At 47.1% G+C, this 24,788-nt stretch overlaps 2 protein-coding genes across 2 annotated transcripts in view; one reads left to right on the top strand and one right to left on the bottom strand.

Annotated features, from left to right (window-relative positions):
- Positions 1 to 905: 905 nt before the first annotated feature.
- Rbp4 (retinol binding protein 4) lies at positions 906 to 9,040 on the top strand. The gene is made up of 6 exons (XM_028773519.1): positions 906 to 974; positions 1,084 to 1,212; positions 1,299 to 1,435; positions 1,591 to 1,697; positions 7,192 to 7,404; positions 8,758 to 9,040. The coding sequence occupies exons 2-6, from the start codon at positions 1,102 to 1,104 to the stop codon at positions 8,793 to 8,795; spliced, it is 606 nt and encodes a 201-aa protein (XP_028629352.1). The 5' UTR covers positions 906 to 974; positions 1,084 to 1,101; the 3' UTR covers positions 8,796 to 9,040.
- A 2,374-nt stretch (positions 9,041 to 11,414) lies between these two features.
- The window catches only part of Ffar4 (free fatty acid receptor 4), a 19,366-nt gene continuing 5,992 nt past the window's right edge, over positions 11,415 to 24,788 (bottom strand). Inside the window, exons 2-3 of the mRNA XM_028773536.1 lie at positions 18,967 to 19,095; positions 11,415 to 12,061 (exon numbers count right to left, since the gene is read on the bottom strand). Of these exons, the coding sequence (XP_028629369.1) occupies positions 11,672 to 12,061; positions 18,967 to 19,095 (519 nt within the window). The 3' untranslated portion in view covers positions 11,415 to 11,671. The remainder of the gene's footprint in view (positions 12,062 to 18,966; positions 19,096 to 24,788) is intronic.

Genomic DNA, 24,788 nt, shown 5'->3' with positions numbered 1-24,788 from the left:
GTGTTGTGCCATAGGCAAAAAAAAAAAAAAAAATCAAGACTTTTTGCCTACTACCATTAAGGTTATAGAATTCTTTTCCTCTCCTTTTTTTTTTCTCTCCCTAGGCCAATTTTCCTCACTGTTTTGGAAATAAATAAATCCTAATATGGCTTAGAAATAAAAATGCATGGTAAACACTAGGCAATTGTGTTTTTCAGTGTGGTTTCAAGGAAGTGTGGCAACAGAAGTGGACGATCAACCACTCAGCCACTGGCGCTGCGAAAATATTTCCTGTCCTGCCTAGGTTGCGTTTCTAGAGAATATTTAACAGGGAGCGTTTTAGTTTTCTAAAGATGATGAAACGAAAGAATAAATATTGACACAAACAGCACCACAACTCATCAAAGAGTAAAATATGCCCTTTTTCAAAAGGGGAAAAAAACCCAGCCAAAATATGCCAAAAAGTTTCGCACAACAGCTCCTCAGTAGAAGCAGGGGCCACTTGGGAAAGCCAGGGCCTGGACACTAATGTTCCAGGCTACATCATAGGTTCCTTTTCGCTCAGTGAGGCCACCATCACCACACCATGGCCACGTAGGCCTCCAGCCAGGGCAACAGGACCTGGAGGTCACCCAAGACCGCAGTTGGCCGCCGCTGGGTCCCCGGGCCAGCTCTTGGCCCCGATGGATCGTCTGGGCTGGAGACTTTGGCTCCACCGAGACCACCCTGAGCGGAGCTCGGAGCATAGGCGACATGGGGGCGGCAAGGCCGACGGAGGGGCCCCGCGTGCGTTCAGGCGGTGAGTCAGGGAGCGTTATGCAAGCTCGGCCGCCCCCTCCCTCCCGCCCCCGGCACCTCCCCGCGGTCTTTCACCCCGCGCGGTTACGAAAGCGCGACCCCCTCCCCCCGGAGCTATAAAGGTCGGGCAGCCGCTCGCCTCCATCGCTCCACGCGCGCGCGAACGCGGCGGCCAGGCTTGCACGCAGCTCCTGCTGGTGAGCAGTCGCGAGTTCCCCCCGGGGACCTGCGGGTGGGGTGGGGCGGGAAGGGACGACGGGCGGCTCGGTCCTCCGGCCTCGCGCTCACCCGATGCCTGTCCCGTAGGGCAGACTCCGGTGTGAGATGGAGTGGGTGTGGGCGCTCGTGCTGCTGGCGGCTCTGGGAGGTGGCAGCGCCGAGCGCGACTGCAGAGTGAGCAGCTTCCGAGTCAAGGAGAACTTCGACAAGGCTCGTGTAGGTATCAGCCCGGGTTCCCCGATGCCTGCGGGCGGCCGGTGGAGCCCAGACTCCAGTCCCCAACTCTATCATCTCTTTCTCAGTTCTCTGGGCTCTGGTATGCCATCGCCAAAAAGGACCCCGAGGGTCTTTTTTTGCAAGACAACATCATCGCTGAATTTTCAGTGGACGAGAAGGGTCATATGAGCGCCACAGCCAAGGGAAGAGTCCGTCTTCTGAGGTCAGTGGCCTCTGGTGGGCTGTGTGCCCCATTCCAAGGTGTCTCCCGCCTTTGGCTGGCTGGGAGCCCAACCCCCGCTGGGAAGGGAAAGAGCACCTTGGATGGGGATAGAAGCCCTTTCCTGGCTTGGCTCAGGATTCTCTTGGCTTTTGCAGCAACTGGGAAGTGTGTGCAGACATGGTGGGCACTTTTACAGACACTGAAGATCCTGCCAAGTTCAAGATGAAGTACTGGGGTGTAGCATCCTTTCTCCAGCGAGGAAGTGAGTAGTGGGGCATACATGGCCAAATCACTGTTTCTATTCGTGACACCATTGGGAAGGGCTTCAAGAGGCAGAATCCTCAGCCCTGTTTGAATTTAGGGGATATGGGATTAGAAGCGACTGGATTCTTAGTCTAAAATATCCGATCCAAGTTCAGAAAGGCCTTTGGGCTTGTCGAGTACCGTTTTCTTGGTCACCCCACTGTGACCTGCTCCACACTGCCTCCCCACATTACCACTCCACTCTGTCTCTTTGAGTGGAACCCCGGAGACAGTACGACAATCTGGAATATTTGCAGAGGTAAAGACCGATATCCAAGATGAAAGGACCATGTGTCTGAGCTGTGTCACACAGCCCAGGGCCCTGCTGGTGGACCACCAGCCAGGCAGTGTTCTGGTTGCAATAGTCTCCTTTCCTTAAAAACTTATATGCAAGGCAGGATTTTGAGAACTCCCAACAAAGTTCTCTAAAGCTTAGAGTACTTTTCAGGACACACAACCTACATGTTCTTTAACCTCCACCCCCCGCCCCGTCCCATTTCAGTTAAATTATAAATCTGAAAGCTACTTGATAACTAAGGAATAGTTTCATGTGGGAAGAAGTATCGTGAGATCTCAGAGATAAGGAATTAACCTTAACCCTAAGGCAATGGTTCTAGACTTGTAAGCTGCAATCCCTTTGGAAGTCGAATGACTTTTTCATAGGCGTCGCCTAGAACTATCTGAAAACACAGATGTTTACATTACAACTCATAACAGTAGCAAAATTACAGCTATAAAGTAGCAACAACAAAAATAATTTTATGGTTGATGGTCACTGCAACGCGAGGAACTATATTAAAAGGCCTCAAGATTAAGAAGGTTGAGAACCACTTCTCTAGGGCGAAGGGGGTATCCAGGATAAATTTCTCCTTAGATTACCTTTCCAAAATGACCCTATAAAGGGGCAAGTTAAGTATGCCCAGTTAAAATTTGACTGCCTAAGGGCTGGAGATATAGCTCATTGGTAGAGCATTTGCCTAATATGCACAAGGCTCTGAAATCTAGCTCCAGACACGAAAGCACAGGAACTTGCGCATGCGCACTCGTGTGTGTGTGTGTGTGTGTGTGTGTGTGTGTGTGTGTGTGCAAGCATGCGCATGTGTGCATGTGTCACGTGCACATCCACACCCACACACCCCCAACCTAAATTCAAATCCTAATTAAACTATTGCCTGTGGGACCCTGAGTTGTTACTTTTCTTTGTCCCAGTTTTCTCCTGTGCAAAGTAGACCGAATCACAGCACCCAGATTGTGGAACTGTGAAGATATAATGCACGGGTGTGCAGAAAGCGCTAAGAAGAGTGACTGAGGCATACAATCTGTGTTTGATATTATTGCTTCTTAGTTACCTCTTAGGTAAAGAAATCATAGTTTTATAGTCTGGGTCTGGAGTGGGAGAACCCACAGACACCTCTGGGTTCAAGTTTATTATTTAAGTTAAGAAATGAGTGTCCCAGGGGTACACACACACAACTAACTGTTGGGACCTGGTGACACCTCTTAGTACAAATGATGTAAATGAACATTTGCCCCACCTTTACCCCCACCTTACCACTCGAGGTTTCTGCCTTCCGCTGTCTAACCTGCCTGTCTGGGGACCTTCTTCACAAACTCCAAATTCACTTGTTGTGCTAATTTCCTTCCTTGACCTTGACTTACATTAAGCGTGAACTTGGACAGGAGGTTGCAGGCCACTCAGGGAGGCCGAAATTCTGTCTCTCTCCTTGTCACATTCTACATCTTGCCAAATCGATATATTTATAATAAGGCAGGATGGTTTCAAATAATTCAAGGCAAGTTAAATGTAATAAAGCTCTATAGTTGGCGCTGGAGTTCCGAGAGAATTCCAGCCGTTCTGAGCCCCCACTGTAGTAGATTAGAGAGCTACAGGCTTACCTAGTGGCTTACCGTGAGCTTGTCAGCCAGGTGAAATGAGGAGTTGACTCCTTGCTACTTTTTTGACTTTTTATTCCCCCCATAAATGGCCTGGGAATCGAACCCATAACCACGTTAGGCAAGAGCTCTGATACTGCGCTCCGTCCTTCAGTGCAAGCAGACTCCTCTGGCCTGCTGCCCCCTTCTTGGGCATGCTCTGTACTGATCTCTTTCTTTTCTTATTCTACCAGCATAGAGAGGGAGACATCTCAAAAGTGAAGGTCATTGGTCTCAACCTCCATTGGTCAAATAAAGACTTAATTGAAGACTAGATTCTCTAAAATTTGATTTCCTTTGCTATCAAATTGAGTTAAGAAATAGTTCCTATTTAAAAGATCGTTGAAAGGACTACTCATGTTAATATGTGAACGACTTTAGTTTAAGGCATAATAAGAGCTTATTAAATATTGGCTATGATCATTATTTTGTTGTGCCTCCCCAGAGAAACATGAACTAAGATTTCTTTCTTCCTTGTCCCAAATAAATTTTGCCACTCTCTTGGCAAAGGGATCCTTGTTAACGGAGGAACAATTACTAATGCGCGGCTAACATCTGCATCAGTGTTTCTCAAAGTCACCGCCCTTTGGCCAACTTCAGCTGAGTCAGTTGCAAAATTTTTTTTTCAAAGTGCAGATTTATGGGTCCAAATCAGACTTACTGAATCAGAAACTCTTTGGGGTAGAGCATTGTGTCTCCATTTTTAATATATTCCTTCGGTGAGTTCCTTCTGACAGTGAAGTTTGAGAATCAGTGGGCTTGAAAATTCAAACCACGGGCGTCTCAGACTTCATTCCTTTACCAAGGTTATTGCTATGATTACTTGGAAATGGGCTGGAATCTGTACCCTGGCTGGTTTAGTTGAATCCTTAGGCCTGAGAATCATAGGGAGCGTCTCCCCTGGAAGACACAGGTCTAAAGAGCCAAGAGAACACTTTCTAGGGCCGCAGCAAGTGAGAGCAGTGAATGGCAGATCTTTTAAGAAAGCTAACCACCAAGACAGTTCCCTCTGTCGCACATTTGAAACCAGGCAATTCTAGGCTCTCAACCTATCTGCTCAGTTCACTGGAGACACAGTCACAGTGTAATGCCATATTCTGGGGTTTTGGAGGGAAGTCAGGGACTGCCAGCCACATGGTCTCTTCTTCAGGCACTCTCTCCATTGTCTACTGTGTGCAATTAGGTGATGACTGGGAAGACTTGGGGCGCTTCTTTCTCAGAGGAACCCTATGCAATGGCAGGAAAGAAGGCTGGAGGGCTAAGTTTACTCTTTCAAGCTGTACCCTGGCAGATCCCTTCTGTTAGGAGGGAGTATCTGGAGAAGTTTCTTAGGATTCTTCATGACTGAACTATTCTGCCAAAAAGAACCTGGAGATAAACCAAACCAACTCAGGGCTTCTTTTAAGTCAAAAGCAGTAGCCAAGGGCACTAAAATCAGGCACTGAAAGTTAGCCCTTAAGTCATATTTTATATTCTGGCAACAATTTGGGGATAAAGTTGTTAAGCTTCTGGTGTGCTGGGCTAACTGCATAGACAATGAGTTGAAGTACTAGTTGACATATGAGTGCCTGTTTGTCTGAGGCAGGCCCCCAGGATGCCCTTGTGACACAGTGATCCCATGACACCATCCAGAGATGGGAAGACTCTGCCCCATACTCAGGATACTTGGGAGGAGGGTGGAGCCTGTGGTGAGGGGTGACCCAGCAGCAGCCATGTGACTTCTATTCCTGGTCCATCTACTGAGGAACTTCATGGTCACTGCCTAGCAGATGAGTTGTGGGCCAGAGACATTTTCAGGCCAGGCCTCTGAAAGCCTGGAAGATAAAGGAGTGGCTCATTCCTCTTCTTCTCTGGTGAGACCAGGGGCTGAGGAGGACTGCACATCCTCCCTTCAGCAGTGCTCCTATGGGTATGAGTTCGGGCTGAGCCAGATCCTAGGCTGGTAGGTATCTCAAGTCTTTGTAGAGAGCCACACACACTGTTGACTTACAGTGGGGACATGAATGGCCTCCTGTGCTGTAATGTTTGGACATCTGGGTCTCTCTATCTTTCTCTAATATGAATCCTTACATGGGTAGATGTAGCAGGAGGTAAAGAAAAAGTGGACATGTCCAGGTAGCTCTAAGTTCCCGTAGTAACAGTGGCCCCGGCTGGCCAGGAGTGCCGGCCCAGGACCCAAGAGATGTTGGTGTGGCTGTGGCCTCTGCCAGTCAGCTCCGTGGCCTCCAGCCCCTCAAACCCAGGGAATGTCAGCCACCCCCATGTGGTAGATATAACAATTCCAGTATCCGGTAGAAATAAGACTCTTAATGGTTAAAGATTAACCAAATAGATTTATATATCAGCAAATACTCAATACACAAGAGACACTGGCAAAGGTTAAGTGTGCAAGCTCTGGAGATATGCTCTTCTGCTGAACACCAGCCCTGGATTCTGCATTCTGGTCCTTTGGAAATTCTCTCTCTTTTCTGGGTCTCTGTCTGCTCATCTGTAATAAGGAGTAATAGCATGTGCTTTTGAACAATGCATGAAATACCGTGTGTGTGTGTGTGTGTGTGTGTGTGTGCGCACGCGTGCACTCGCTCATTGTATATATATATATGAGTGTGAGGGTGTATGAACCAGCCCAGGGCAGAGCATTGGGTATCGGAATACTTGCTGACAGTCTTATTACTTTGAAACAGTCTTTCACTGCACCAGGAAGCTTGCTGTTCTGCTAGGCTGACTTCCCAGTGACCTCTCAGGGTCTGCCTGTCCCTGCCTCCCAGAGCTAGGTTTTCAGACCCATATAGCCAGTCTGGCATTTTACATAGGTGCTGGGAATTTGAGTTCAGGTTCGTATGCTTACAGAACAAACACAATTACCCGGTGAGGCATCTCCTCGGTCCCCCAAACTACAAATTCTAATGAGTATTTGAAGCTGGATGGTGAGCACCTTTTGCCCCAGGCATCCCAGTTGTCCACCTGAGGAGGTGAATAGGATTCCTAAGCGTGAATAAGGGTAGAGCCTGAAAAATGATTACATCAATTGGCATCCTCTAGCCCACCCAATAGGAGAACAGTGGGGCTAAGTGAGATAGGGGGAGGTAGATTTTATAGAGCATTGATAAAGTTGTAACCTCGAGTTGGGAGAGACATAAGTTGAGGACCCTTAGGCATTAGACAGAGACGCATGTTATTGGAGGGTAGGTAGTGAAGACAGTAGTATATCCTCAGAGATCCTTTAGAAAAACATTGTCCTGTCAGTTATCAAGGAATCATTGATATGGATAAGGTGCCCTCTATACCAGGACAAGATCTGTGTCTTCTGTTATCAAGGAAACACTGACATGAAGGAGGTGCCTTCTGTGCCAGGACACCTTGCTGTAAAGGGAGCAAGATCCTTTCTCACTTTCCCAGTTGTACAGAGCTGTCAGGAGTCTCTGCAGCCTCCTCTCGCTAAGGAAAGGCTGCCAGTTCCATGGTGTCAGTGGTAGCTAGTTGGTCAGCTCCCGGGGCCACGGTGTCTCTCTGGCTTACAGACGACGACCACTGGATCATCGATACGGACTACGACACCTTCGCTCTGCAGTACTCCTGCCGCCTGCAGAATCTGGATGGCACCTGTGCAGACAGCTACTCCTTTGTGTTTTCTCGTGACCCCAATGGCCTGACCCCAGAGACACGGAGGCTGGTGAGGCAGCGGCAGGAGGAGCTGTGCCTCGAGAGGCAGTACAGGTGGATCGAGCACAATGGTGAGCAACTCTTCCTGGGGAGCTTGGTAGGGCTGGGCCAATAAGAGGGTGCAACATCTATCTGTGCAAGTAGGTTGTCTGAGGAGCCACCTTTGGGCCAAGTCTTGGCTCTTCTTGATTAAACTTTTCCTAGGGCTTTGCCATCAGCCACACGGAGAAGGGACCAAAGTTTCTTTTCCCCCAAACCCTGGCACTTTCAATATCCAAAGCTGCAGGCCCACTCTCTTCTTCTATTTTGCTCCCCACATTTTGCTTCTGATACCACAACTCCGAGAAACCATTCTGCAGGAATTAGAGTTTAGTGGAGAAGTGTCCCTAGTGAAGAACTGGATGGGACATGCAGCCATTTTATGTAAAACCGTAAACAAAGGCATAATTGTAGCAAGGTCTCTAAAGACTGGTGCCCGAGATGGTCTTTATTCTTCACAAAACCAAGCACAACTCAATTAGCTCACGGGGTCTCCATTTGGGTTTCCTAGGGAGAGTCTCCAGGATAATCGTGGGATACTTTAATCGTGGGGTAGCTATTGCCCTTAACTGATCCTAACTTAAAACTCAGAAACATAGTGGGGAAGTGGGCTGTCTATTTTGAATTGACTTGCATTCACTTGTACGGGCAATTGAGCCTCAAAATTCCAAAAAGGGTCATGCTGAAGTGTAGAAAAGAACATTTTTTTAACGTATCTCAGTCATCCAATATACCAACAATGTGAGCTCAGACATGTGTAGATATGGGTGAAGTTGGGCGGGGATGGGGAGGAGGCTGAAAGTGGGACTAGTGAAGGATTGTGTTACCCCTAGGCACCACAGAGCCAGTCACCTAAGTCACCCCAGTTAACCCTTGGAGACATTTTATGGCTATACATACTCTACCAGTGAGAAAGATGGAGACGAAGGAAAGTTACATACATTGTCCACAATCTCCAATAGATAGCTAAGTTGAAGTAAATTCAGATGTTTGTCACTATGGAGTTCCTTGTGGTACCTCCTGATGACAGGGTAGGGCAGGGACACCATGTCGCCTACGAAGCTACAGCAGTGAAGCTGAGGTCAGGTTGGTGTGGCCCTCACGTTTCAAGGTAAAAGGATGGGCTTCAAGGTATTTGGAGATGCAGTGGGTGGAATCAATCGTGGAATAAATGGAAAGTGGTTCATGCTACAGGTCCTGTACCCTCAGCCCTGCTGCTCCCTGGAGAATTAGAGTTCGAGCCTAAACTGTCAGGGAACTTGTGAAGTACAGCCACACAGAAGCGTATGAATGGCTGCCTGCTCTACGGCTGCCTGGGTGTTCATTTATCTACATAAGTGCTGATCCACCTCTCTGTCACTGTGGTTTTATTTTCTGTATTTCAGGTTACTGTCAAAGCACACCCTCAAGAAACAGTTTGTAGCAACGTCAAGGATGTGAAGTTTGAAAACTTCTGATTAACTCTCATCCAGTCTTCATCTCTATTTATCTTAGAAGTTTAGTTTCCCCACATCCCTACCTTCTCTAGGTGGACATTAAACCACCGTCCAAATACACGGGACGGACTGAATCTGTTCACACAAATGTATATCTCACTGAAGTCCCCTGAGAGACATTTGAAGCTTGGGATTCCAAACTTGATTTATTAAACGTATAGTCACCATCTTCCTATGAGTTGAAGACTTATTTGTAGTTGGGTTGCACTTTTAGATGCCAGGAAGACCTGATCTCCACATTAAAGACTAGCGTTTAACTTTCTAAGAAAGGGTTTTAAGACATAAGAAGGTCTTAAAAATGGCCTACCAAGGCACTGACAGCCAAAAGAGGACGTGAGTGACCACACCATCAAACCTACAGCTGTCAGCCCAGACCCCATGAGGTGAGCAGGAGAGAAGACTCACCTCTGGAAAGAGTTGAGAGGCTGAGAAACATGGGTCAGAAGGAACTCAAGGACGCCACTCTGCTCTTCATTGCTTCTTGCATGACTCACGTAGTATTTCAGATGGGGGCAGACCACTGGAGAGCAGGCTTTAGGGATGGGCCTCTGGAAGCCAGCATCCCTTTGCAAGAGTGTGCAGGAAATAACAAGGTGGGCGAAGGAAGCAGGCAGGAACACACCATCAGTAGTAATTGTCTCAGTTCCCGGGGGTTCCCAGGAGCCTGTTTTTCAGCAAGGCCATGGTACCAGAGGATCTTAGTTTGAAATCTAATCCAGTTTGGAGCTATGAGATTTGGGGCTGGTTTTGTGGCTTCTCTCATTTAACTTGGGAAGCAATTGCTCCCTGCCTGACAGGATAGACAGAGTCAATACAATGTCTGTGAGCATGCAAAGGCGCTCAGACAGGAGGACATCTGTGAAGTGAACTAGAGTTGCTTTGCCGATGTTTTTAAGGACAACGAGATGCTCACACCAAATGCCTGTGCACCTTGTTGTCTAGCAAAGGCAGAGGAAACAGCCGTGCATGAGAAAACTCAGCTTTCCACTCTCAGAACAAGCTGACCATCTGGCTCCTCAGCTCCAGCCTGACACCACAGCCATTAGATATTCACACAGTCCTTCAAAACAGCATCCATGTATCAAATCCATTAACCACATAGGAACAAAGGCCCTTGCTATTTTGTAGTTACCTTCATGGTCACCATAAATGTTACCTCAGACCTACACATTGGCATATCCTGGGGCTCAGTGGTTGACTGTGGTTTCTTTCCTTTCTTCATCTTCTCTCAGACTGTCTCATAAAACCGTGAGTTCCTAAACACCATCTGGATTCCCCAACACCATTGTATCGTCAGTCCCAATTCCCTGTTTCTTCATCCACCTGACTCACTGGGATTTCAAGAATACGCTCTAATGAAACCCCATTCACTTCCCAGGTTTCCTTAGTTGTGTGGCCTGCTCGACTACCTAACCAGTGCCAGGCTTAAAGTCCAGGAGACACCCTATTTATGTAAACTGTCTCATGCTCCCAAGCACAGCCCAAGACGATTGCACATAACCCTTCACTGATGCCACGAACCTGCACCTTCACGGTCCCGTCAGCTTTCCTCCTTCCAGCAGCTACACACCTGGTCTCCATTTTTTACTCTTGCTCCTTCAACCCTGTGCCTGAGGAAAAGCATTCATTCTTTAGACCTCTCATAGGAAACCTCAGGCTTGCCCACTGAACACTGGGAATTTTTATGCTGGCCTTTCTGACCTAGCCCTGAAACTTTACTGGCATCCATTGACAGACTCCAGAAGAGCACTCCTCTTTCCAAGCATCAAGTACAAAGAAGGCTCAGTCAACAGTTTGCAGTTCCCGGAGCAGGTGGCTCGCCAGCCTCTCTCTTCCTGCAAAGGTCCTTCCTCTGGATCCACATCACTCTTTCTTAACTTTTGCCTTTCAACCCGACTACTGCTCCTCAGTGTTCCCTAGCCCACACCTACCCATATAAACAACCACCATCCCACAGCACCCCGACCTACTTTCCCCAGTGTGCTTGGTCACGGTAGGGTGCTACACTATTCATTGACTTCTGTTTAGCATGTGTGGTCCCCTGCCTCCTTGAATTGGGCTCCCTGAGAACAAAGCCAGGGCTATTTGCTTTACCACTGGATTCCTAGTACCCAAACCACTGCAACAGCCAGGGCAGGTGTTTCAAAGGGTTGATGGGTGGGGTGACGAAGCATTCACTCTTGATCTCCCTCTCCACCGTTACTCCATCCTCCCCTCTTTGAGTCTATGGTGCTTTTTCTACTAAAGTGGTCAAGTGGTTTGTAGTATTTTTCTTTTTCTTTTTTTAATGTACTGGGGATTGAACCTAGGGCCACACTACCATTGAGCCTTGTCCCCAACCCATTTTTAATACATGGGGGGAAAAAGTCATTTTTAATTGTTCCTTGGAGATTCCTTAAGCAGTCTTGATGGGAATGAATTAATTATCTCAAGGCTTTATGAGCCCAAGGTGGAGACTCAGGGTGGCCATGACACCTTTTCAGAGAAATCCGAGCCCTGAATCAACTCCAAGGTTTGTTTCAACAATCACAAGGTACAGCTTTATATGTAGGAACAGTTATAAATAAAAATTTATTAACTCAATCATATTACAAACACACTAAAAAAGTTCACAAAAGGAACCCATAGAAAGTTCTTTTAAGGAAAAATAGTTTTATACTGAGCGATCATTCCTTAATTTGCTGGCCCTGTAGATGCATGCTGTTGGAAGTTGGATATTCTTAAAGCAGAGTGCACTGGTGGGCTTTCCCTGAAGTTAACTCCCTTTACATGCACACCGTGGTTACCTGGCACCAGCAGCTAGTTAGCTGGAAATAACAGACAAGTCATTTCGCCTGACAGACGTGTCCGTAAAAATGGCTCCTTTCTCTGGGAAAAAGAAGCAGCAAAAAATCTTCCTCCATTCGTTCCTGAACAGCGACATGTTGTACATAATGGGGTTTAGGGCGGAGTTGGCAAACGTGAAGGCCATCACCCAGAAGAAAAGGGACGGCCAGATGACCAGGTCCTGTCGGAAGTTCTGGATCAAGATGAGGAGGATGGTGATGATGATGGGACTCCACATGACGAAGAAGGAAACCATGAGCAGGAAGAGTGTTCGGAAGAGCCGGTAGTCCTGCTGGGACACTCGGATCTGGTGGCTCTCGGAGTACGCCAAGCTCAGCGTAAGCCTCTTCCTCGATGCTTTCGTGATCTGCATGAAATGCAAAGAACCGGAACTACCTTGAGGCACTGGTGACACAAACCTTTGATCCCAGCACTCTGGAAACAGAGGCAGGTGGATCTCTGTGAGTGCAAGGCCAGCCTGGTTTACATAGAGGTCCAGGACACCCGGACTCCTCCGCCCCCCTCCCCCCCCCCCCGCCGCCTGTTAAAAAAAAAAAAAAAAAAAAAAAAAAAGGAGCAACTGGTCACTATCTATGTCAAGGGTCTCCTGTTGGTTGGGTTGGTTTTGTGGTACTGAGAATTGAAGCCTGGTGGATAGGGGTGAGACTAGAGATAGTGGGTTGCAGTCTGACTGGACGCTTCTAACCTGGAATGTGAAGGACATTATGTCTATGGGCCTGATGTACCAGTCTGTGACCTTTGTCCTGAGGAAGAGAGCCAATGGGATGTGTCCTGGCCTTGTCAGTGACCCTTACTAACTTCCACTGCTGCTGGGGCTGGTCCAGGTTCTGTCTCTCGGGCCAATTCTGGACGGGGACGGGGACGGGGATGGGAGATGAGGACTTTTCTCCCTAGATCTTTGCATCTGGAGAGAGGAAGTAATTTTAAAGTCATTAGCATCATTCACAATTTGGGCAACTTTAACTCATCAAAAAAAATGGCTTAAAATGTCCTCCTTACAATTCTTTTTAGTGCTCTAATTAAAGAATGGATGCTTAACTGTTGCATGATTGCATGATTGCCTCTCACTGTGTGGGGCATTTAGAGCCACCTGTTTGTGAGAGAGACAAGGACAGCAGGTGCCCAGTGAACAGTGTCAAAGCTCTTGACAACCAGAACACCAGGATGTGAGCAGTCGGGGCTGTTGCATTTCCCCCTTGGCTCCTTGCCACTCGCTAGACATTTATTTTATCAGTTGTCACCTTTAATCTTCTCTCTATCCTCTGTGTGTTCGCACCACTGCAGTTCTTGCAAATTGACTCTCAGGTTACTGGCTGAAAGTCATTTTTTCTGATACTAAATAGTTATAGCCCCCACCTGTGACAATCGTGCTCACTAGGGGTTCCCAGAGTACTCAGCGCCTACCCACCCTGCTGTGCAGGTGGGGGCAGCTATGCAGCTCTGTGGGGCCCAGGCTGTGATAAACAAAGGGACTGACTCAGAGTCAAGCCCACAAGAGAATTCTTTCTAAGGGATACCACTGTTTCATCCCCCATTCCACAGTCCCCACAGTTTGTAGAATCAGGAAGAAAGTCAAGCATTGTAATAAAATGTGGGTTCTTCCTTGCTCCCTGTCCCACATTAGACTGACTACCTGGCTTGTCAGCACCTAGCCAAGATATCAAATGTCTCTGGCTTTGGTGGAATGCCTTGTGTGCTCTTATGAGGTGCCATATAATTCTCACCCTCAAAAATAAGCTCCTAGGGGATGTCCTGGGGTTCTCCTTCTTTAGGAGCCCCACACAACAGTGCCATGTGCTTCACCCTGGCATAGTGGCAATGGCTGAGGGGAATAATGTCTTGGGGGACAATGTCTTGGGGGAACAGTGGCTGGTGGGAGCAGTGTTCATGAGAATATGCCCCCGTGACCACTGGGAACTTGGTAAAACACAAAAAATCTATGAACAAAAGTTCCTATAAAGAACTGCACCTGACACTGACCCTTCTACAAAGCTGATTGACCAGCTAGTTATTGTTGAGAGATTAGTGCGGCAGCTCCAGAGCCCAGTTATAGTTTATTTCTGGCCACTTTTAACTCCCTTAATAGTTATTCCACACCTACTCTGGGTCTGGCCTAGCATTCTTGTGACTGACAGGTGCAGCCACCAGTCAAAAAGCTAAGAATGTCATCGGATATCTCAGGTCTATAGCAGAGGTCTCCTTGCTTGACTGTGGCCCACCTTTTACCTCATGTTCCCAACAATGTATTTGAAAACTGCCCGTTACTATTTTTTTTAAATGCTTCATAAAAAAGTTATCATTTTGGAACATAGAATTTGATGTAGTCTGAATCTCCATATTCCTGGGCCATGGCTACTCAGAATAAATTATCTCTTATCCTTTTTAGGCTGAAAGCTGTGTTTTTTTGCACATCCAATAGGGCCCACTTTGAGACACCTGGATTCGGTGAGGGGACCCGGGGATCCGCACGTCTCTTGAACTGTGTAGATGATTTTTGCTCATAAGAGTTTAAGAACTGCTAATCCCAGACAGCTGCTTGGTTTGGAGTTTTCTCCCTAGGCCTTTAAAAATGTCCAATTTTAAAGCAGACCTTTTGTGACTCACTGTAGCTGCATAAGCTTCTGCCAGCCAGGAGGAAACCCTATTCCCACCCAACACCCCCTTGCCATGCCAGGCCACACCAGTTGGATGCTGGCACTGAAGAGGATGCTCACTGACAGAAGTTGGAGCCCTAGGGGTTGAACCTCGTTTGTGGAGCTGATTGGCTAATCAGTACTGTCCTGATTAGAATCTTCAGACAAGAGGCCCCACCTTCCCAGAGGTCTTCCCTCAAAGAGACCCAACTGTAGGAGGAGAGATAGGACTAGAGAGAGTAACATCAAGATAAATGTGTGGAAAAAAAACCAGGACTGGCTGTTTGGTTTTGGACCTCAGGACAAGCAACTGAGGTACATATTTTACATACCAAGGCAGACCTGGCCTCCAGGTTCTCCCAGCATTCCTCAGTCTCAAAATGCTTCCCAACCTCATACAACAGCAAAGTATGTCCAAGAAAAGCCAGTCTGTGCATAGGCAATATACAACTACCGGGACAGGCAAGTGCCACGTAAATTACCCATAAATGACCAGAAGATCAGAGGCTCATTGTTGGTCTTTTTACATAGAAGCCTCCCCCCTGCACACACACACACACACACACACACACACACACACACACACAACTCATTAGGTCTCTCCCATTCTCCGGAATGTCTTTCTCTTAATAACGTGTCCCTGTTTCTATTATTAATCATGTGTCCCTGTTGCATTTTTTTGTTGTTGTTGTTGTCTCAGAACACAAGAACCTGGAAATTCCAGCAGTTGTCTCCAGGACTCAGGACCACAAATCGAAGCCTAGAACATGACCACAGTTGCAAGTGATAGCCAGTTCCTAGTGAGGCCCAGGCTTCATGTTCCGTTAATTTTAGTTTCTCTGCTGCAGAGCTTCTACAGAAGATCGCCATCTGCAGGCCCTAGAGTGACTGGTTTCTTCGACAAATTTTTATCAAGACCCTACAATCTCTTCCTGTGATATATGCTACTATCTCTTGAAGAGACTGGACACAGGGCAAGAAGAAAGGAAGCCCTGCCCATGCGGCATTCTCATGCCCTGTGTATGTGGCTAGTGGGAGGGAGAAGAAGAAATACAGTTACAATGGCAGATCCATCAGAGCCCATCGTCATTATGTTTGCTGGGTGAACTTGGAAACCTTGTCCGAAGCTGCCAGCCCTAAAAGTCTGACTCCAGGTACTTGGGAGTTACTGGGAAGCTATTCCCTTGAGGAAACTGTCAATAGAGAAAAATATCACTGAAAATGTATGGCATGTCTGAATCACAAGGCAAGAGGAAGCAGAGAGCAGTGGAGGGCAAAAATAGTCACTGCCCAGCACATAAAGCAATTCCTGAAGGGTGATCTGCAAGGGGAGAGCAGTTGGATGCCCATTCTGAACCACTGCCCAGGTCAGAACCAGCAAAGGTTGGAAGCAGGGCTTTCCTCTGGGTTTATGCAATACCAGCTGAGAGAGATGCTCTGTGTGTGAAAACGGGGTCTGTGATCAGATTTAACAGTGCTGCCTGGTTTATTCCTGTGTTGGGGATGCCCAAAGCCCAGGCAGAGAGGCCCTGCCAAGCATTCTTTGTGCTCAAAGGCTTGGGCCTCACTCATATGCAAATATAACCTGAGCACCTATGGACCAGCTCCGGATGTAGACACAATGAACAAAACAGCCTTCCTTCTCTCCGAGCTTGCAGCCCCTAGGCAGAGGGAATGACAGGCAAGAGGATGCAGTATTTTTGAGGAGAGGGATTGCTCTGAATTAGCGAGAAGTGGTCTACAGTGCAATCCAGACAAGAGAGGTCCTGGAGAGGAAATGGCAGGCCTCAAGGCCCAGAGGCAGCAGCGCGTGAGCCTGTGGAGAGGGACTGTCTCCAGGTCACCTGGACATGAGACAGGAGACAATGTAGGGGAGTGCAGGCAAAAGGCAAGTTGTACAGGACTTTAGATAGAGGATTTGCATCTGGTTCATGTGTAAGGAAGCAATGGGTGTAAATTTCTTCTGTGACCTAACACTCAGGTAGCTTTCCACAGCTGCAAACCCCACAGATGTTCTGTTGTGCACGAAAGTTGTGCAGGGTCTGTGATGTGGAGATGTGTACCGCTGACAGTGAGTTTAGACTCAGTGTGGGGAGAGCATAGTACACTGCTGTCCAGAGGAGGGAGAGGAGGTCTTTCTCACCTTCATGATTCTGAGGCATTTTTTCTGATTTTTGCTGCAGGAAAAAGGGGAGTCCAGGTAGGTGCTACTGTCCCTCCCAGCCAGTCCACTCCCGCCATGACTGCTTATTCCTATCCCAAACCTTGACTTGCTATTTAACCTCTGGAAAACCTCAGTGATGCCAATTCCTGGCATACTCAGAGGGAAGGGTTAGAAGAAAGCCTGGCCTAGCAAAAAGCACCTGCCGAATTATTCAGTGCCCACTGTGACCAAGCAGCTCTTACATACTCGCCCTACGCAAGTTCCCACTGGAAATTAAGGCTGCCTTTTTGAAGATGATGGAACTGGGGCCCAGAGAGTACAAGCAGTAGGCCCAAGCCACGCAGCAAAGTAAATCGGCAATCAACACTCAAAGATAGGTAATTTATAAAGAACCCTCTAAGCTTCGTGTTTGTTCCTATGGTTCTTTGCTCCCCTTGTTGGTCCTTCACGTTTGTGCAACAGCTAACAGCTTGCTTTAATTTCACACTGACACATCACTCTCTCCCGTGCTGCTGTCCTCTTGGCTTTAAATCTCAGCATCATTGTTCAACTGCCTCTTTGCCGAAGATCCCTCTAGGCAGACTGTAACTTGCACACTCCTGAACCACACTCACTCTCTGCCAACATTCTGCTCATAGCACTCTTTTTTTTTTTTTAAGATTTATTTATTTTATTTATGAGTACACTGTAGCTGTCTTCAGACACACCAGAAGAGGGCATCGAATCTCATTATGGGTGGTTGTGAGCCGCCATGTGGTTGCTGGGATTTGAACTCAGGACCTCTGGAAGAGCAGTCAGTGCTCTTAACTGCTGAGCCATCTCTCCAGCCCATGCTCATAGCACTCTTAAAAAAATGCTCTGAGGAGTTGAAGTACTGAGGCTCTGGGTCCAGTCTGCTTGGGTTTAAATACTGAAGCTGACACCTACACGCTCATGACCTTGGGTAAACAGCATCTCTGGATTGTCTTACCTGTGAATCTTATTAGGATCAAGTGACTTAGTGCTTGCTGCCTGATAAACACCACAAGCATACTTGTTAAAGAAAACGTAATTTTAAATGCATCCTTTCACAGTAGTGTGTGCCCTTGATCCTAGTACTTAGGAGGCAGAGACAGAAGGAGTGATACAAATTCCAGGTCAGTCTAGTCCACATAGGGAGTTACAGACTTGTGATTTTATATATGTATATGGCATTAAAATATGCCATGCCATTCATTGCAAGCACTCTGGAATTAGCCTCACAAAGAGATCCACAAGCTTGATCTCTTTAGAGATTGAGAGCCATCTGGTGGGTCAACTCTGGGTAGTGAGTTAAACACTATCTTGCACAGAACCAGGGTCAGGAGCCTTAGGTGAGGTTGCCCTGGCATGGTTTCTGAGCTTTATAAGAGGGCTGCAGATCCACAGCTATAAAGGGTTGTAAAAGTGGCCAGAAGGTGAGCAGGGCCTTTTCAATACACCTGTTTATCTCAAGCCACACATAAGATGCTATAAACCCAGGAACCAGTCACTGCATACTGTCAAGAGGGCTCCAGACCTCTGACGTAAACTTTACAAGTTTACCTTGTAATATGTGTGGTCGTGTCTGCTTGTGGTACTTTCCATACAAGGAGGATGCCTTTAGAGGCAGGAAGCAGAGGCCAGCCTGTCTTTTATATGTCTGTGTATATATGTTTACTTTTCTAGAAGGCGTCATTTATTTCCTGTGCCACACACACCTGAAATGGACATTCCCAAGGATAAGGTGACTGACCCACGGGGACAGGAAGGACCGTGGCCAAGCTCTATTCTCCATTCAGGAGTCACTTTGTGATTGTGTTCAATTTTGTGAGCAGAATACATAATCTGGGTGTGATATTATATTAGTGTATGATGCTGCCATAAAAAAAAAATCTTAAGAAGCAATGTCGATCACTGCTGTGTTTGTGGGAAAACAGTGGACACAACTCCAAAGTCCATAAAATGATTATATCATGCCTACATGACGAAAGTCTGTATAGCCCTTAACAAAGAACAAGATAAGATACAGCAACTGATACACTGATGAGTGAAAAATAACCCACCAAATAGCATCAGACACACACAAGTGTCCATAACGCTGAAATACTGCAGAGACATAGTTGGGTCACTAAGGTTGGGAAGAGAAGAGATTTTTAACTTCTACATTTCATAATTCTTTGCCTGTTTTCAACTCAATGTTTTTTATAACCTGGTATTGTTTTAATAATGAACCAAAAAAGATTCACAAAGATATAACTGACTTAGAAAACAAAAGCCAAAATAAATATACAAACTCTTACCCCTCATTGTTCCAGGGTGTAGCCAAGGATTTGCACAGTGAATCAGGATTGTACTGTTAGGACCCCCAAGGTGTCCTCTGACCCAGAAGTTCTAAGATTCTACCAGAAATGCCCAGATGGAGTGAAGTTCAGAGCAGCACTGAAACAAACATACCTGTAAAATTTTGGAGTAACTGATCACAATGACCAGTCCTGGCACCAGGAAGTTGAAAGTCACAAAAAACACATCCCAAGAGATTTCTCCTATGCGGTTGGGCCAATCCAATGTGCAAATCGGAATTTCCTGATTACAAAAGAGAAAACAACATCACTTAAATGCTGGCTTCTTCCTTAGCCTTTAGCCCAGCCTCAGTTTGTGGACTACAGGACACTGTTACACTGTGTGTTGTTACAAGCTGTTGTGACAGGAAGACCTAGAATCTACTTCTCCTTTGCCTATGGTGTTGCCTCTTACACCCAGGTGCCTAGGGTTACCATAATTATAATTCTCATTGCCCAGGAAGGAACCTCAGCATCAAAGGCAGGTAAGAGCTGGAGACATTTCCCATTGACTGGTCTTTCCATTTCCCTAGGCTGGGTGACAAGCAAAGAGTGTTTGAACCTTCTCAAAGGCTTTCAAAGGGAGAGACTTGACTTCAGAAAGGTCACAGAGACTGAAAATATCATAACAAACACAAGCATTTGGAGACAGGATTGTAGGGCCAGTGCAGTGACACTTTGCTGGAATAAAGTATTGCTTACTTGAGGGTGTTCAATTGCCTCCCTGTGTCAAAGTCAGGTACATACCTGTACTCCGGCACCTCTGCAGACTGAGGCAAGAAGATTGCAAGAACCAAGGAGTTTGAGACAAGCCCAGGCAACCTGATGAGACCCTGTCTCAGGGCATGAGTAGACAGACAGACAGACAGACAGACAGGCAGGCAGGCAGGCAGACAGACAGACAGACAGACAGACAGACAGACAAATGCACATAAAAGTGGGGCTGAAGAGATGGCTCAGTGGTTAAGAGAGTGCTCTTAACCACTTGCTGCTCTTGCAGAGGACCTGTGTTCAGTTTCCAGCACCCACATGGAAACTCACAATATCCACTAACTCTGTCTCCAGGGGATTCAATGTCATCTTCTGGTCTCCACATACACCATGGCATGCATGTGGCAAAGCATAGTCACACATGTAGGCAAAGCACTCATATGCACATAAAAACAAATCTTTAAAAAGCAGAAACATGAAACTCCAAACTAGTAACAACAAACACCACACACACACACACACGCACACGCACACGCACACACACACACACGCACATGCACACCACTCACACACAAGCATACTGTGTTAGTCTGCCTCAAAGAATAGGCCATCCCTCTTCAAGAAAGTATATGGTACCCAGACTTAGAAGCCTTAACCTTGTGTGCCTCGTCCCTGGGAATAGAACAACCCAGAGCAAAACGCTGGAATGGTAAAGGAGGCATGGAAGCTTCTGGTTGTACTGCTACCACTGTGCAATGTTGAACTCAAAAGTTTGATGCTAACCACAAAGCAGAGGTGCGAGGGGCCCACTGAACAGGAAGAACTCCATCTCTGCAAGCATTCCTTCCATTGAGTAAACGTATCAATGAAAATAGAGTGTGAATACAAAGGTATCTTCCCACACCTGAACTGCTTCTGCCTATTTGACAATAGGAACAAAACTATTCAGAACATAATGTACCCCCAACCCTCCTGTACGCCAGTACATGTATTTAAGAGTATGTGCAATGTAAAAAGGTCATATCACTGAGTTTTTGATAGACTATGCATCTGAGCCTTGCCATTCATTCATAAATTTGATCAATAATTATTGAAACTACATAGAGAAAAACAAATAATTTTTTAACATTTGCCAACGTGAATCATAACTGAGCAAACTCAAAATCTCAAAACGTTGTCTAATATTAGAAGACAGCAGCGTTTCACATTTATTGAACATTTACTGCACACTGAGAACTACTTCCTACCTTGTAACAGCAACCTACGGAGTCACCTACAGTGCCTACAGACTCACACTGAGTTCCCATTTCACAGCTAGAAACATTTTTCAAAAACGACAGTCTAAAACACTAAAGGCTAGTTGTATTCACTGGCAACATTTCGCACCCAAAAGTATTCAGTTAATTGGGGAGGGGCATTAAGAATGTTTGAACCTTGCCAGATGTGGGGTCACCTGCCTCTCAGCCTTTGCAGGGCTGAAGCATGACATCTGCCACTCCTGACTACAGAGTGAGACCCTGTCTCACTACCATGCACCCCAATCCCAGTATTTCCTGCTCCCCTCACACCTGCCTTCCACCCTTGCAACCTCCCTTCCATCCAACAGAGGAAAAAAAAAATCTCATCGTGGAAGCTGGAGTGTGTCATAGTGTGTCCCACAGTGCCCCCTTTTGCCCACATTTATTTGCTTGCAACAACAAAACAAAAATGTCTTAATTACACCTGTACATTGGAAAGGGAGGTGTGTAGGACCATGAAAGGACAGCATGGTTTCTGGTTGAGCACTGGCTAGAAATTGCCAAATACCCCAGGTGATCCTAAGGGATGGCATGCATTTCACCACACTCCCAGACTACAGGCTCCTGACACAGGCTCCTGACACGAGGCCCAAGACCTTCATAGAGTGGGGTCCTCCAGGCACGTAGGATAACATCCCCCACCAGCCTTTCCACAGGTAGAGGGTGTGACTACAGGCCACAGAACCTCAAGACAGATCTCCATATTAATGAGGTACCTAAAGGCCAGAGGACGTAGCCAATTAAACATTCCTTCCCAGACTCTCCTCTGGCAAAAGGTATTTAACCTCAGGCCTACCCTGAAAATATCAGGGTATAGCTTCAACCATTTTCTGCCATAACAATAAGGATCTTAAGACCATAGCCTATTTCTCTTCTTTGGGACACACTGTGGGGAACCATGGAGAAGGTTTTCAACTCCCGTAGACAACTTTTCTATGTTTCTAGCCACGGAGGCCCAGTAACCCAAGCAAGCAAGCAAACCCAGACATGACCCAGCCAAGAGAGTCACCACAACCCAAGACTCTCATCCCCAAAGGACACCGCCAGAGCTCATCCCTCCCCCTCTTCCCTTCAGCTTCGGGCCAGCAGCACGTACTCCCCCACTTCGGTAGGCCCTTCCGTGGCCTCCCAGCAGCACCTGAGAGCCCAAGGGTCTGAAAACCAACCAGTTCCTGGCCACCTTTTGGCCCCCCGAGACTCCCCAACCCAAAAGCTTTGTGGTTCCACAAAGGACCTCAGACTGTGTTCTCCACCCACAAACAGAGTCCTGTGGCTTCACATAGCCCAATGTCTGCTTGGTGCCAGCTTTGAGTGAACACAGTCAACTTCCCGCACCTCTGTCCCCATGAGAGGCCCTAGCCACGGGACCCACTCATTAACCAACATACACCGCAATCCCACAGAGGTGAGGACGTTACTTCTCTTTCCAGCTTTATTAAATGGGCTATAACTGGGCTGGACATTCTAAATGGGCTCCTCTGCGCCCACCATCCCCAGCTAAAGACAGAAGGCTTGCCCTGAACCTCACCTGGGCAACGTAGTAAAGTTGGTCCTGGATGTGGAGGTTTCAGACGAGCCAGCCCAAGGGCATGAGCACAGATAGCCAGCTCTGCCTCCTATCTGCTTGCAATGGCATAGACAAGGGAGAGAAGTCACTCTCTCCTCCCTCATCCCTCTCTTGCTGACCAGCTCAGATACCTCTCAGGCCAAGATCCAGGGATTTGAATTGGCCCACCCCAACATCTACCCCATCAATGAAGTGTAAAGTACTTGAAGCAACTTGTCCTACAGATCCAAAACCATAGGACTTCCATAACACAGGGCAACAACAGGCTATCTGAGAGGAGTCCCAGTGAGGTTCCAGTACTGACAGAGCAGCAGAAGCCAGAGGCCTTGTACATTTGCAAGCAAAAAAAAAAGTGGACAAAAGGACATAGTGTGGGACACACTATGACATACTACAGCTTCCACAACAAGATTTTTTTTCCTCTGTTGGGTGGAGGGAGGTTTCAAGGATGGAGGGCAGGTATGAGGGGAGGAAGAGATGAATGAGATTGGGGTGCATGAAGTGAAATCCACAAAGAACTGATAAAAAGCTTTTTTTTATGCCCCACATTTTGGTGAATGGAAAAAGACACTCGTGTCTCTGGGTGATATTGAGTACTGGTCACCACATTACTGTTGTTCCTGGAGCAATCCATGCACTCCTCCAGTTTGTACTCTGCCCACCACAGGGTCCTCACTTAGCATGCTGGAGAGCACAGGTATGAACAGGTATGCTGAAACCCCAGTCAGGGAAAAGGAGTCCTAGCCCTAGCTGGAATTTGGTCTCTAGTCCCATATTCGTGAAAGAAAGGGGTATCAAAGCATAAAAAAAAAACATGACCTCAAAGCTGTTATTTAAAGCTCCCATGACCCCTCTCCAAAAGCCTCCTTCTGTATGTGGGTCAATCTCTTCTGGCTTTATGAGATTTTGTAAGAAAATGAATATGATAAAGTAAGGTATTCTCCCTACATGAGGGGCAGAAAAAACAGGTCCTGAAGCTACACACCTACTCGGAGCTTACCGGAACCACATGCAACTGTGTGTGTCAGTCCTAATATAAATAAACAAATGAGTGAATAAATTAGACCGGGAGATTCTGAAGAAAGGGATCTTGGTCATAAGGATTCTACCAGAAACATGATTCCGACGGGCAGCCTTGGTTATCTACTTGATCTGGCTCAGGAGGGCTAAGGAGATTAGAAAGAGTAAGTAGCATCTCTGGTTGTACCTGGGAGAGGGTGTCCAGAGAGGATTAACTAGGGGAGAAAGACATCTTCCCATAGGCTGGGAGCCAGGATAGAGTAGGAGGGATAGAGTGCTCTCAGTAGAAGTGCTTGGGGATTCATTCATTCATTCTCTTTTCTTCATGGCCGCTGTGATGTGAGCCACTCTGCTCTCCTCGGCCCATCACCCATCACCATCACCCACTGCCCACCACCCACCACTCACCGCCCACCACACACACACACACACACCTTCCCACCCCTACCCCAACGCCCACCCCGACCTCCCCTCCATGGCTGACTGAAACCTTTAAAACTTTCAACCAGATGTAACCCTTCCTTCCCTAAGTTGTGACTTTTAGTCACAGTGATACAGAGGAGATAACACGACTTTACACAAAAGCCACCACAACCTTACACACTCACAAGTACTTTACACAGTCAGCCCAGCAGCTGTCTCTGGCCAGCCCCAGACTGATAGCATCCCTGTCATGAACACTGGTAGGCACGGCTTCTTATTCCAAAATAATTTACATGCCTCTCATTTTGCCTTTTATAGCCTTCCCCCGACTCAATTACCTAAGTGATTTTCATTGACAGTTTATCTGCTCGCCCTCCCTCTTCCCTTTCTCCTTCCCTCCCTCCCTTCTCTTCTTCCTTCTCTCCCTTTCTTCCCCAATCCCCCATTAATTCAGTGCCTCCTGCAGCCCATCCTGGCCCCAACCTTGCTGTGCAGGAAGAATGAGCTTGCATTTCTGATTCTCCCGCCTGTCTCCCAGGTGCTGTCACACTCCTGGCTTCTGCAGTGCTAGGAAATGCACACAGGGCATCATGCATGCCAGGCAAGTGCTCTAACAACTGAGCCACAGCTCCAGCCTCAGAATTTTCTCATTTTTTAATCACTGTGTTTTTGTTAGCATACAAAGGACTGGATTTCACTCTGACATTTTCATCCATATTATTATTAGATTAGATTAGATTAGATTAGATTAGATTAGATTAGATTATTGTTCTTATCCATCCCCCACTGTCCTCCCCACCCCTTCAGTACCCTCCCCATCCCCCACTGCCCTCTCCATCCCTCCACTGCCTTCCCTATCCCTCCACTGCCCTCTCCTTCCCCCCACTGCCCTCCCCATCCCCCACTGCCCTCCCCATC

This window comes from Grammomys surdaster, unplaced genomic scaffold (genome assembly GCF_004785775.1).
Source record: "Grammomys surdaster isolate TR1022 unplaced genomic scaffold, NIH_TR_1.0 229, whole genome shotgun sequence".
Lineage (NCBI taxonomy): Eukaryota > Metazoa > Chordata > Mammalia > Rodentia > Muridae > Grammomys > Grammomys surdaster.
Note: the sequence above shows the minus strand (reverse complement) of the source record. Positions and strands in the feature narration are given on the sequence as shown.